A 14,247-nucleotide genomic window follows, 5' to 3' on the forward strand; every position below is an offset into this window, starting at 1 on the left:
TCCCTGAAAACGCTTGGGCATGCCTACGTTTTTACTGACACTCCCAGAAAACGGGCAGTTACTACCCCCATACAGCCAGTTACCACCGACAACTTGCGTACACATAACAATCAAAAAAGACACTGTTTTTTTCACAGTTTGGTCTGTCACGTGCACACTATAATCCGCATGCATGCGCAGTTTATGCATACGCAGTTGATCGTTAATCGTCCGCCTTGCGAATTCGCACAACAGCGATCAGGTCTGAATTAGGTCCTTAGTTTGCTGTTTCTCTTCATGCATACAGTATATATCATTTTAACCACAGTATGTGCAGACATGTCTGTACCTTGTAAAATACACAGTGACTTATGGATCATTGATTCTTATAATCACAGTGCCTTCGCCACTTACATTATAGCTAAAGAAAATAGCCCCAGGAAACTTCCAGGATACATTTCTAGAGTAGTGATCCTTACTCTGCTAACCAGTGTGAATGAGGGAGGTGGGCAACCCTAAGGATGCATTGGGCCTGATTCAGTGATATACACTAATTCCACTGCAGCTGCAAATGTGTACGCGGTGAAAATATGTAACTGCTGCAGCCGCCTGTATTTGTATTGAGATGCCCACAGGTGGCTTTCCAAGGCTCATCGGCCGTGTACAGAAACGCAGCATCCACCACAGATCAGACGATTGCACACTGCAGCTTTAAGTTGCCCATACACCTAAAGATTCATTGTCAGATCTGGCTGGTTGAAATGAAAATCTGGTAATGAATGGGAGCAAACGACAATTGACCATTTGCTCCCAAACACTGGAAAACAGACAAAAGTGGTCAATCAGACAGATTTAATATCCATTTGATTTAGCCAGTTTGTCTGAACAACAGTCAGTTTTACTGCATTTAGGAGCAAATGGTCAGTTGTCATTTGCTCTCATCCATTACCAGTTTTTCATTCCAACCAGCCAGATCTGACAATAAATCTTTTGGTGTATGGGCAGAATTAGATGCATGTGGGTGGGTGATATCTGCTCAACTGTGTAAAAATCGTGTTTGCGTTAATCTCAGTCAGGCCGATAATTGATAGGTCACCATGCATTTTACAAGCAACAGACATGCACCCATCCTGATGGAAGGGTTGTCCTGCGGTGAGTGAGACTGTTCTCTCAGTGTGAATTGCAGATGTCCTTCTTTAGTCACTAATATGCAGTATCATGTTTACAGCTGCTGTCAGTGGGAATGTCATTGTAAACACTGTTGCTGGCGTCCCTTCTGCCACTTTCCAGCCTATCAATAAGAGATTGGCATCCCCTGTCATACCAGGGACCCTTACTGTAAGTAAACATATATATAATCTCAAAATTGCATCTGGACAGTACAATGTTGGTAGATAAGTTTTTAAAATGAATAAATGAGAAATTGACTGAAATTGGGTCTTGGAGCTCCCCTTGATCTTCAGACTGATGTAGAACAGGCCTACAGATATAAAATCACAGTACAGGTAAATGTACTTGGAATTCTGATCAGATTGCCTTTATGAAACTTGAAAGCTATAGGGAGTCTATGCTAACAGATGTGAATTGAGAACTGAATGTCTAACAGCGACATTTATTTTCTGTTAGTCTCCTGGTGGCGCTCCACAGGTTGTCCACACACAGCAGAGAGCTGTAGCAACTTCAGCCGCACCTTCAGAGATGGTCACTATAGCAACAAATCAGGGGGTGCGAGCCGTGACGCCAGTGACTGGTGGAACTGTGGTGTGCAGTAGTATTACCCCTGTCCAGACACAGACCAGGTCAATAGTTACACAGGTGACAACAGGTATTGAATTGCTTTCATTTCTCTCATTACATCTCAATATGTATCACAATGTGATCACCCCTGATTTCTGCTCTTCGGATTGAATACTTCCTTGGGAAGTTTTATTGTTATACTCTGCTCATCCATTTTCTGCTTACCTGCTATATCTTTATTTTTTTGGTTACACCTTCACAGCTACAACTGCTGGGGTTCAGATTGCCAGTAAAGCCATAACCCCGGCCCAATTCCAACTTCTTCGGCAACAGCAAGCTGCCCAAGTGCAGGTTCCTCAGATACAATCACAGGCACAGTCCCCAGGACAGATAAAAGCTGTTGGAAAACTATCCCAGGTAATGTATCCAGAATTACTGCATGTGTTTCCAATGAATATCCGTGGGTACTCCTTAACTGCAACATTTTGGTTCAGGAACAGCTACTGAAATTGCAGAAGCAGAAAATGCAGCTATCGCAACAGACAACTCAGTCTGTGTCTCAACAACAGCAGCAGCCTCAACAGGGAGGACCTCAGCCAGCAGCAGTGCAGGGCCAGCAACAGTCGCAGCAGGCACAACCGCAGCAACAGACGCAGCAGCTTACTGCAGTCACTGCACCCAGAGCTGGAGCTGTCCTCACTGGTGCAACTGTTGCTAATCTACAGGTGGCTCGACTGGTAGGTGTTGACATTAAATAATGCTTTGTTTTCTAATTAGCTCATTTACTCTATATCTAATATTATATAGAATAATTTTACTTCTGTATACAAAGTACTTAGAGTAGGTTCATTCTAAGATCCGTTCCCATCAATGAGAGCTAGTCCTGACAAAATAACTGTTGCTCACTGATCACACAAAACCAATGAATCATAGCAGCTGGCTTGAGTATAGCATCATGCATCTGCACAGAACAGGGCCCTGGTGATTGTGTGGGTACTGCAGAGAACAGGCCCCTGGTAATTGTGTGGGTACTGCATAGAACAGGGCCCTGGTGATTGTGTGGTACTGCACAGAACAGGCCCCTGGTAATTGTGTGGGTACTGCACAGAACAGGGCCCCGGTGATTGTGTGGGTACTGCATAGAACAGGGCCCTGGTGATTGTGTGGTACTGCACAGAACAGGCCCCTGGTAATTGTGTGGGTACTGCACAGAACAGGGCCCCGGTGATTGTGTGGGTACTGCATAGAACAGGGCCCTGGTGATTGTGTGGTACTGCACAGAACAGGCCCCTGGTAATTGTGTGGGTACTGCACAGAACAGGGCCCCGGTGATTGTGTGGGTACTGCATAGAACAGGGCCCTGGTGATTGTGTGGGTACTGCACAGAACAGGCCCCTGGTAATTGTGTGGGTACTGCACAGAACAGGGCCCTGGTGATTGTGTGGGTACTGCACAGAACAGGGCCCTAGTGATAGTGTGGGTACTGCACAGAACAGGGCCCTGGTGATTGTGTGGTACTGCATAGAACAGGGCCCTGGTGATTATGTGGGTACTGCATAGAACAGGGCCCTGGTGATTGTGTGGGTACTGCACAGAACAGGGCCCTGGTGATAGTGTGGGTACTGCAGAGAACAGGCCCCTGGTAATTGTGTGGGTACTGCATAGAACAGGGCCCTGGTGATTGTGTGGGTACTGCACAGAACAGGCCCATGGTAATTGTGTGGGTACTGCACAGAACAGGGCCCTGGTGATTGTGTGGGTACTGCACAGAACAGGCCCCTGGTAATTGTGTGGGTACTGCACAGAACAGGGCCCTGGTGATTGTGTGGGTACTGCACAGAACAGGGCCCTAGTGATAGTGTGGGTACTGCACAGAACAGGGCCCTGGTGATTGTGTGGGTACTGCACAGAACAGGGCCCTGGTGATAGTGTGGGTACTGCACAGAACAGGGCCCTAGTGATTGCAGAACAGGGCCCCGGTGATTGTGTGGGTACTGCACAGAACAGGGCCCTGGTGATTGTGTGGGTACTGCATAGAACAGGGCCCTGGTGATTGTGTGGGTACTGCACAGAACAGGGCCCTAGTGATTGCAGAACAGGGCCCCGGTGATTGTGTGGGTACTGCACAGAACAGGGCCCTGGTGATTGTGTGGGTACTGCAGAGAACAGGCCCCTGGTAATTGTGTGGGTACTGCATAGAACAGGGCCCTGGTGATTGTGTGGTACTGCACAGAACAGGCCCCTGGTAATTGTGTGGGTACTGCACAGAACAGGGCCCCGGTGATTGTGTGGGTACTGCATAGAACAGGGCCCTGGTGATTGTGTGGGTACTGCACAGAACAGGCCCCTGGTAATTGTGTGGGTACTGCACAGAACAGGGCCCTGGTGATTGTGTGGGTACTGCACAGAACAGGGCCCTAGTGATAGTGTGGGTACTGCACAGAACAGGGCCCTGGTGATTGTGTGGTACTGCATAGAACAGGGCCCTGGTGATTATGTGGGTACTGCATAGAACAGGGCCCTGGTGATTGTGTGGGTACTGCACAGAACAGGGCCCTGGTGATAGTGTGGGTACTGCAGAGAACAGGCCCCTGGTAATTGTGTGGGTACTGCATAGAACAGGGCCCTGGTGATTGTGTGGGTACTGCACAGAACAGGCCCATGGTAATTGTGTGGGTACTGCACAGAACAGGGCCCTGGTGATTGTGTGGGTACTGCACAGAACAGGCCCCTGGTAATTGTGTGGGTACTGCACAGAACAGGGCCCTGGTGATTGTGTGGGTACTGCACAGAACAGGGCCCTAGTGATAGTGTGGGTACTGCACAGAACAGGGCCCTGGTGATTGTGTGGTACTGCATAGAACAGGGCCCTGGTGATTATGTGGGTACTGCATAGAACAGGGCCCTGGTGATTGTGTGGGTACTGCACAGAACAGGGCCCTGGTGATAGTGTGGGTACTGCACAGAACAGGGCCCTAGTGATTGCAGAACAGGGCCCCGGTGATTGTGTGGGTACTGCACAGAACAGGGCCCTGGTGATTGTGTGGGTACTGCATAGAACAGGGCCCTGGTGATTGTGTGGGTACTGCACAGAACAGGGCCCTAGTGATTGCAGAACAGGGCCCCGGTGATTGTGTGGGTACTGCACAGAACAGGGCCCTGGTGATTGTGTGGGTACTGCATAGAACAGGGCCCTGGTGATTGTGTGGGTACTGCACAGAACAGGGCCCTGGTGATTGTGTGGGTACTGCACAGAACAGGGCCCTGGTGATTGTGTGGGTACTGCAGAGAACAGGCCCCATGTAATTGTGTGGGTACTGCACAGAACAGGGCCCTGGTGATAGTGTGGGTACTGCACAGAACAGGGCCCTAGTGATTGCAGAACAGGGCCCCGGTGATTGTGTGGGTACTGCACAGAACAGGGCCCTGGTGATTGTGTGGGTACTGCATAGAACAGGGCCCTGGTGATTGTGTGGGTACGGCACAGAACAGGGCCCTGGTGATTGTGTGGGTACTGCATAGAACAGGGCCCTGGTGATTGTGTGGGTACTGCATAGAACAGGGCCCTGGTGATTGTGTGGGTACTGCACAGAACAGGGCCCTGGTGATTGTGTGGGTACTGGTATCCTGATATATTTTGATAAGAGAAGCTGAGCTGTTCTGCAGTTTGGCGTTGTCTGTTATTAAATATCTTGCTGTAAACACAAGCTTTGCGATTGTTTGTAATCTCTGTGCATACCGAGCAGGGGATAAAATCTTTATCAATATTGTGAAATGACACTGTCGATTTTATTTGATTTCCTTTAGCTTCAGGCTCAGGGTCAGATCCAGGCACAGCCAGGACAAACCGCACAGGTGGCACTAGCAAAGCCTCCAGTAGTCTCTGCCGTTGTATCTTCCACCGGTGTTACCACCCTTCCTGTGACGGTAGCTGGAATCAGTGTTGCTATTGGCCAGCCTCAGAAAGCTGCAGGTATAGTATGTAATGGTCCTGTCTTGTGCCTGTCTCCTCATGTATCAGATTCTCAGGAACAGTAATGTGTAAACTGGCATGAATATGCACATATCATTGTAAATAGAACTATTCTTACTTTGAAGGCATCTCCTAGAACACACCTGTTATTCTGTAAAGAAGACCAAATAAAACTGCCTTTTCTATTGGGTCATATACTCTCAAGTTTTACATTTAAATTGAGAACTAACTTACCAGAGATACCCCCAAAGTCTCCAAAATGGCACTACAAGGACCAGCACTATCGGCCAGCACTATCAACTGCAGATCCCATACAAGTTTTGCAGATGATGCCCAAAATAGAAGTTGTTCAATCAATTTATTTGTACCTGCTATTACTTCTAAATTAATTGAGCAACTAACACACTTAAGTTTACATTAAGTTAAATGTTTATAAATATTACAGGTTGAGTATCCCTTATCCAAAATGCTTGGGACCAGAGGTATTTTGGGTATGGGATTTTTCCATATTTTGGAATAATTGCATACCATAATGAGATATCATGGCGATGGGACCTATATCTAAGCACATAATGCATTTTTGTTACATATACACCTTATACACACAGCCTGAAGGTAATTTTAGCCAATATTTTTTATAACTTTGTGCATTAAACAAAGTGTGTGTACATTCACACAATTTATTTATGTTTCATATACACCTTATACACACAGCCTGAAGATCATTTAATACAATATTTTTTATAACTTTGTGTATTAAACAAAGTTGTGTACATTAAGCCATCAAAAAACAAAGGTTTCACTATCTCACTCTCACTCAAAAAAGTCCGTATTTCGGAATATTCCTTATTTCGGAATATTTGGATATGGGATACTCAACCTGTACATGTATAACCAATACTGAGCTTAAAAGCTTTTGTTGAGTCTAAGGGGAAATTCAATTAGTTGCGAGTTTGCAGAAGTCAAATTCTCTTAAACTCCACCATTTGCCTTTATGTGCGCACCCGAGATTCACACAGTTCAATTAGAATTCTGTCCAAAAGCGAACTTGGAGAAGAGCATGAAAAGTGCTCATGGACCCCAAAAAGGTGACAATTTAATTAGCAGGACCATATAGAAGGCTGTTAGTGGCATAAGGAAAGTGAGGTGTCAGATGGCTGATTTGTGCATTAAAAAAAAAAGTAAAATAATGTAATTTGGGGGTAATTTGAGACCAAATACTAAATACTTTCAATAAATACGATGCCATTATTTTTTTTTAACTCCAATAATGACATGTAATTATTGGCCTAATTAAGCTAATTGAAAACTAAATGCCTACTTAGTCATTAGAGGGAGGGGTGTCTAAGGCGTTCTGCAGCAAGTTTCGACATAAGATTTCCCTTCCTTTTCACCTGCTCAGGGGGGTGTAAACAAAAACAGCCAAATTTACTCTAAAAAAGAAATGCGAGTTGGAATTGAATTGCAAATGTAATTTGAAATGCAAATTTGCTGTGAATTCGAATTGCAGGACCAAATTCACACCTAATTGAATTTCCCACTAAACCTCTGTTCAACTGGCTGAATTAAGCCACAGCTGCTGTTAAGTATCACCTGTACTACGTCATAGAAGGACTATGCTATCAATGATCCCTGCAAGTCTGACATAAACTCAAGCCTATAAAACCATATAGAAATAAAATTAATATTGGTACACACAGTGAAACAATTTCTATGCACAGTAATGGTCTGGGCTTTTCATGTTTATTATAAAGTACATTGGTCAGTTTTTTTAAAGGGCAGAAATCTATTGAAGTTTATGGGAGACTACAGGACCTCCGCTGCTCTCTTCTCCTGTTGTGACCACCCATATCCAGTGGTGCAGAGAGGGGGTCGGGTACGCTTTATATGGGCCCAGGCCTGTTGGAGGGGCCTGGAGAGGGCCCAGGTCCCGCTACACTCCCCTCCCTCTCCCCATTGCAGAAGTACTTTTGGCAGAGAGAGAGAGAGAGAAGTCTCTCTCCCCAGCACAGCATGCGGCACATGCTGCTGTATGCTGCACCGGGGAGAGAGGCAGAAGCAGTCAGTCCTCTCTTCCCTTGAGTGATGTACAGGGAGAGCAACTGTACCCACCCGCCTCTGCTCCCTTCTCCTCTGCTGCTGCAGCCGCCTACTGCATCAGGGACTGGTGCTGCGGCCTCACATGCATTCCCTAGGAAGGGAGTCTTGCTACTTCTCCTCCTATTGGCCACGCCCCCTCCCATTACCAGGGCTTAGCAAGGCTGTCGGCGCCCCTGCCCATATCACCTAGAGACTCATAGCGCCCTCTCCCCTTTGTCTTCACTACATTATTATTATGGTAACTGCCCATTGTAATTATGTATCTACAGATGTGGCCGTGCTCATCATTGCTGCAATGTAGCTTGCTGCATGACATGCCAGGCTGCGACTGTTCACAGCCAGCGATTCATTAATTCCTGAAGGAAGTAATGAAGCAATCGCTGGCTGCGTATAGTCGCCACGGAGCATGCCGCATCACAGTAACATGAGCATGGCTACATCTGTATGTGAATTTGTACAGATCTGTCCTCTTACATCTTTGCTTCTCCCTTTAAAGATTAATTCAACTGAACAGAACTGTCCTGTTGGTGCTGTTTCTATTATTGGTAGCACCCTAACTGAGCTAAACCGTTTGATGGTGTTAGGATGACCCTTTCCAAATGTGTCCTGCAGGTGGGCAGACTGTGGTCGCTCAGCCCTTGAATGTACAGCAGCTTCTGAAACTGAAACAGCAACAACAGCAAAAAGCTTTGCAATCTGGGGTAGCACCAGGACAGTCCACTGTACAGCAGCAGAAGGTAATACACATATCAGCTATGTAATACATTAGTCTTAAGTGTTAACATGATATCCCACTGTTTCTCTGTTACAATGTAAATTGGAACTATTACACTCCATCCACACAGTATTTCTGCAGAGCAAGTCACACTCAGTCTACTCACTTAGGGAAGCACCTCCTGCCTAACATGGCAACATGCTGAAGAGGGACGAAAGAAAATTCTTCTTTTACATATTTTATTTATAATTAATTCCTAGCCTTTTATATATATTAATACGAAGAAGTGGCTTTAATCATCAACTATGAACAACAGTGTTGACCGTAGTAGTGCAGTCACATTAATAAAGGATATTATAGTCTCATGTCCATTGAAAACAGCATAATGCGATTTACCTTGTTTGTTCCCCTTAGCAAATAACAGCCCAGCAAGTTACTGTCCAGACCCAACAGCAACAATCCCAACAGCAGAAGCTGACATACACCACTCAGCCAGCCATTAAATCCCAGTTCCTGACCACACCTATCTCTCAGACTCAGAAGTCGCCAGGAGCTCAGCAGGTGCAGGCACAGATACAGGTACAGGTAACTGCTGCCCTCCTGATCACATTACAGAAGGCATGGGGTTTTTATTATTATTTATATTGACACTTGCTCACTTTTTAACAATGTCACCCATTTCAAATTAAATTTGGTGTATAAAAAAAAATTGGTAGTGGAGTAATGACATGAAACAGTAATTGTTTTCTATCAAACACCGTTCAACGTCTGTTAGAGAAAAATGTTTACCTACAGACAAATCCACCATCGGTGGTGCACATACAGTATCAGTAGAATCTACTTTTATCTGCTGGAGTCTCAATATTTTGAAGCCCTGGAGAAATGGCAGCTGAGTATAGTGATAATTATACCAATTGTCGGGCATGCAGATTATTCCACCAGCTCATTGCATCATTTCATTGTCACAAAATGTGAAGTTCCTATTGCAGTAAAGTGTATGACTTAGGGGCTGATTCTGAGTCGGACGCTGCAGGTATTGCTTTTGCTGGTACAAGCACTTTCGTAGAGTACAAGCGTGCCTCTGAGGACGCAGGGACTAAAACACCTACTTTCACGTCTAAAGACACTAAAATACAGCTTGGTGCATCTTTAGACACAGCCATTGGTTGCATCATGGAAAGTTGCACCAGCCCCATGCTAGGTAAAGATTCTCCGTCAGAGTATGGCCTCCAATATGAGTGATTATGCATCTTCAGCGACATGGCCATAAGATGGACCATTTCTGAGCATGCACTTAGCCACCTTCCAGTCAATGCCCAGTAATGCCTAATACATTTTCAAGACATTTTAGAGGCCATGTGTCTCATCTGCGAGTTAGTTGCATGTGCAAAAAGAAACAGTCGCTCAAATGCATCTGACATCGACATAGCAATAATTAGGCCATTAATGTATTTTTGGAAAGTACTTCATTGTGCGGTAGGGAGTGACGATTTTCTACTTAACCAATTGCCTGGCATGGTCGCATCAGATACGTCTAGTCAGATAGGCCCACTAGGCGGTTGCCAGAAGATATTCTTCCGGCAGCCCCCTATATCAGAGGGACCTCCTGGTTCTCCTGTACCCACGGCCCTGACCCCGGCGGTCTCTGACCTCTGACTTCACTGGCAGAATAGTGCCTCAGAATCCTGTGCAGCCAACATTCTGGAGTGCATGCACCAGGAACACCATGCAGGGGTTCCCTTCCAAGCACTATTTGGCTGATCTCTGCATGTGCAGAGATCAGCTGCAGCAGGGAGAACTGATCATCAGTCTCCTCTGACAAACGCTCTGCATGTCTGTGTGGGGATACCCATGGGGGTGGGGGGATCAATCACTAGTGATGGAGGGATACAATAAAGTAACATTATGCTGGAGGGGGTTAAAATAATAATTGAATAAAATATTAGCCTATAGACATGGGAGGGATGTTTATTTTTTTAAATAAAATATAATATATTATTAAAAAATACTTTTTAAACTTTATTAAGTAATTTAAAAAAATGACAATTTCTGAGCGATTTCATGGGAGGAAAAATTATCAGTTAAGTGGTTAAAAAAGTATCTTGAACTCATTCTTAGAGAGTGCATACATAACAAAATCAGTGTGTAGCTGGGTGAATAGTTGCTGTGAATGATGGAAGTTATGCTTTCTTGTTATCTGAAATTCATAAAAGACTCTTTTCCTTCAAGGTTGCAAAGCTTCCTCAGGTGGTCCAACAGCAGGCAGCAGTGGCCAATATCCAGCAGATGGTACCAGCCTCTCAACAGGTTAGTTTAGCTCATGTCTCCTGCTGTTTAAACAAGCTCTATCTAGGGACTAGTGCAGTTTTTTATTGTAATCATATAATCATACAGGTCCAGCCCCAGACTGTTACACTGACCCAGGCAACAACGGCAGGACAACAGGTCCAAGTGTTACCAGCTGGTTCAGCAGCGGCCCAAGTGGTGCAGCAAAAACTTCTCCAGCAACAACAGCAGGTTGTAGCAGCAGCTTCGCCACAACTCCAAGCTCCATCCAATCAGAGTCCTGCTCCAACTTCGGGCACAGATGCCTCAAACCAACAGCCAAAGCTTCAAGTGAGAGCATCTACTGTCCGGATCAAACCACCTACGAAACCTAGCTGAGGGGCAATGTGACCTGAGAGATAACTCAAGAATGTCCATCTCCACAAAGAGCTCCTATACACCCTCATACCAAGCACCTTTAAACGGCTTCTAGATGTATTGTGTGTTCATTTATGAGAAAGTGTTACATTCATCTGCAAAAAAAAATGTTAGTGACATCTTGTAAATGTGAAAAAAGGATATGAAGAAAGGGATATGACTGTCCTGCTACAGCCACAGATGACGTCACAAGCTACAGTATAATATGGTGTTCTCAGTTGAAAAGTAATATGGAGGGACCCGCTGTGTCATTTGGGTCTACTAATGTCTTTGCTTTTTGCTTGTACATTTTGCACATAGTCAGTTAGCCAATTTGGGAAGGATGCTAATACATAGACTTTAAGAGTCGCCCAACTAACATTTTGAAGTTTGTTTTTGTTTGTTTTTAAGTAGTTCTGTGTGGGATTACACTGATCTGTATTTCAGTTTGATTTACAAAGGGAAGGTACACAAAGAGGAGCAGCATGTTAAATGGTTAGCTTATGATCTAAAACATCTCCTGCTTTCAACCTCCATGTCAGAGTGTATGTTTACAATGCACCATAAAGTGTTTCCTCTGTACGCTACAGGGTGGCAAGTAAAGGCTTTCAGCAGCAGGTTGTGTTGTGCTCTCATGTAGAGGTATCGCTGTTGCTGCAGTGATACTAGGGTGATGTTACAGTACTAATTGGTGCAATGGTCTGACATTGGGCTAAATGTAGTAGCCTGCCAGAAGCAGGAAGTGCAGGATTTTGTGCGAGTCTGGCCAGATATTTAAAGCGGCAATCACTAACACACAAAACCAACCTGATTATGCCCTGTAAGTGATTGGCACTTTAACAATCTGGCCAGACTCACATAAAATCTCACACTTCCTGCTTCTTGCTATTACATTTAGCCCCCTCTGTGAAGCTTCAATTCATTCATTTAAAACCGGCTGCCTAAAGCCATCTACTTCACCCATTTCTGTAAAGGACAAGCCTGTAGAACAGTGCAGAGAATTAGCTGCTTCAATATGATGATGAAATTGGTTTGAACCTTTTGCTCTTTTTTCTTTGTTTTGCACTTTTTGCTCCCCGATCCCAATTTAGTCAGATTACCTTAAAAAGTTGTTTTTTATGCCAAGCTGTGTTTTTTTGTTTTCATTATAAAACTTGTGCACTTTTTGTGAATATCCGAATCTACCATAGGATCCTTGTAGTTTAATGTTACTAAGAAGCTGCTTTGCGCTACAATATTAAATGTCGTGGTACGTAACATTGTCCACTGTCCAGCCAAGTATTGACTAGTGTAGAGTCTGCCCATGTGTCTTTTGTTATTGCCGAATTTAAACCTGTGTAACTTACAATTCCCCATTCCTTGAAGGGGGTAATGTAATAGAGTGCGAGAACCAGGAAGTGTGGGACTTTGTCTGAGTTCTCACGTATTTTTAAAGCAGCAATAAGTTATATAGCAAAACTAACCTTGTTTTGCCGTGTAACTGATTGCCGCTTTAAAAATACGCAAGAACTCAAAGTCCCGCATTTCCTTGTCCTCACACTCTATTATATTCCCTCTCTTATGTTTGTACATTTCAACATCCATAAGGCCTTTAAATGGTGTGTGTATGTGTGTGTTTTGTTAAAAATGCAAGCACTTTGTTGAATAAAAGGACAGAAATGATTCAGCAACAAAATACATTTTCCTAACTGCGCAATTTACAAACCCACCGACCTGTCTATGGTTTACATTACAGTCCTTAATATCCATGTCTGACATTTGCACATATTTAACACGTTGTGTACAAAGTAGACTCCTGTCTTTGTTAGGTTAGAGTATTTAAGTATAGTGTGTTTGTTATTTGTTGTAAGTGTATTGTTATGTCTCTTTAGGAAGCATCGTATTGCATTCGCTTTTGCAGCGGTTGGATGGATTAATTTTACTACATCCTAAGCACCCGCGTTTCCTAGTTACTGTGCCACCTTCTAGTCATATAAAATTCTTATTATATGACAGATCAGTATGAAAGAAGTTTTAGCAATAGAATAGAGAGGAAAATTAAATGAAATATTGTGTATACTGGAAGAGATTTCTCCTAATGTCCTGTTTTAAACATTTTATATGTATGTGCATGAATGTCTGTAATCTATTGATGCTTGTCAGCATTTTTGTTTGCTAAGAAGTGTTCTTTTTTATATAACTATCAATATATATATATATATATATATATATATATGTGTATAATTTAAAACAATATGACCACCCTTTTACTGCTGAATTTGTATTCATTACATTTTAAGTCCCCTGGCAGAAAAAGGGATAAAGCTTGGTCTCCATGAACCATACTGTGTTCAAAATGTACATATACTATAAAAACACATTTGTACGTGCTGTAGATCCATAGTGAGTGATGCATAGCACATTGCCAGTGTAATAAACATTTTTTATAAACGTTCTTACTTTGTCTGTTTTTACTTTAATGAAGATGGGTATCATATATGTCATTTATGGGACTGCAAGCATTTTATTAACTTTCTGAAAAGCAAGTTCCTATTTACAGTATACAGTATACATGAAATAGCATCAAAAAGTAATTTTCCAAGGAAAAAAGTATTGGGTCTGTGATGTTGTTTTGAGAGTCACCTTAATTAACCTGCTCTCTGACTCTTTGGCAGAATGGATCTCATTACTACTCTGTGGTGATAAGACAGTTGGTATTAACTTTCCACTTTGTCACCTCGCCAACCAGAATAGAGACATGGTCAGAAAGGAGGTCCAAACCCTAGTCTAAATCTGTACAGTGGTCATGAGGTAAATATACATGCCAGAGCATGCCAAAACTACAGACACATCCAGCTTCTCACTACATGCAGGAAATCAGTGAAGGATTTCTCCACGCTAACTCCTAAAGACTATGCTAGAAGAAATTAAGGAATTCTGCACACGTATATTTCTCTTACATCCTAGAGGATGCTGGGGACTCCGTAAGGACCATGGGGTATAGACGGGCTCCGCAGGAGATAGGGCACCTAAAAGAACTTTGACTATGGGTGTGCACTGGCTCCTTCCTCTATGCCCCTCC

The 14,247-nt window shown here is 43.8% G+C and overlaps 1 protein-coding gene across 8 annotated transcripts in view; it reads left to right on the top strand.

The window, feature by feature from the left end:
• Nucleotides 1-13,620, top strand: part of LOC135069306 (E1A-binding protein p400-like) — a 318,615-nt gene extending 304,995 nt beyond the window's left edge. For 6 of the 8 annotated variants that reach the window (XM_063964668.1, XM_063964667.1, XM_063964670.1 and 3 more), the window contains 9 exons: nucleotides 1,208-1,317; nucleotides 1,606-1,804; nucleotides 1,979-2,133; nucleotides 2,211-2,453; nucleotides 5,524-5,689; nucleotides 8,402-8,526; nucleotides 8,919-9,089; nucleotides 10,734-10,811; nucleotides 10,899-13,620. In XM_063964668.1, coding sequence (XP_063820738.1) covers nucleotides 1,208-1,317; nucleotides 1,606-1,804; nucleotides 1,979-2,133; nucleotides 2,211-2,453; nucleotides 5,524-5,689; nucleotides 8,402-8,526; nucleotides 8,919-9,089; nucleotides 10,734-10,811; nucleotides 10,899-11,168 — 1,517 coding nt within the window. In that variant the 3' untranslated portion in view covers nucleotides 11,169-13,620. The remainder of the gene's footprint in view (nucleotides 1-1,207; nucleotides 1,318-1,605; nucleotides 1,805-1,978; nucleotides 2,134-2,210; nucleotides 2,454-5,523; nucleotides 5,690-8,401; nucleotides 8,527-8,918; nucleotides 9,090-10,733; nucleotides 10,812-10,898) is intronic. The other 2 variants (XM_063964669.1, XM_063964675.1) reach the window with 1 other exon arrangement.
• The last annotated feature ends 627 nt before the right edge of the window (nucleotides 13,621-14,247 follow it).

The sequence above is a fragment of the Pseudophryne corroboree genome, chromosome 1 (assembly GCF_028390025.1).
Source record: "Pseudophryne corroboree isolate aPseCor3 chromosome 1, aPseCor3.hap2, whole genome shotgun sequence".
Lineage (NCBI taxonomy): Eukaryota > Metazoa > Chordata > Amphibia > Anura > Myobatrachidae > Pseudophryne > Pseudophryne corroboree.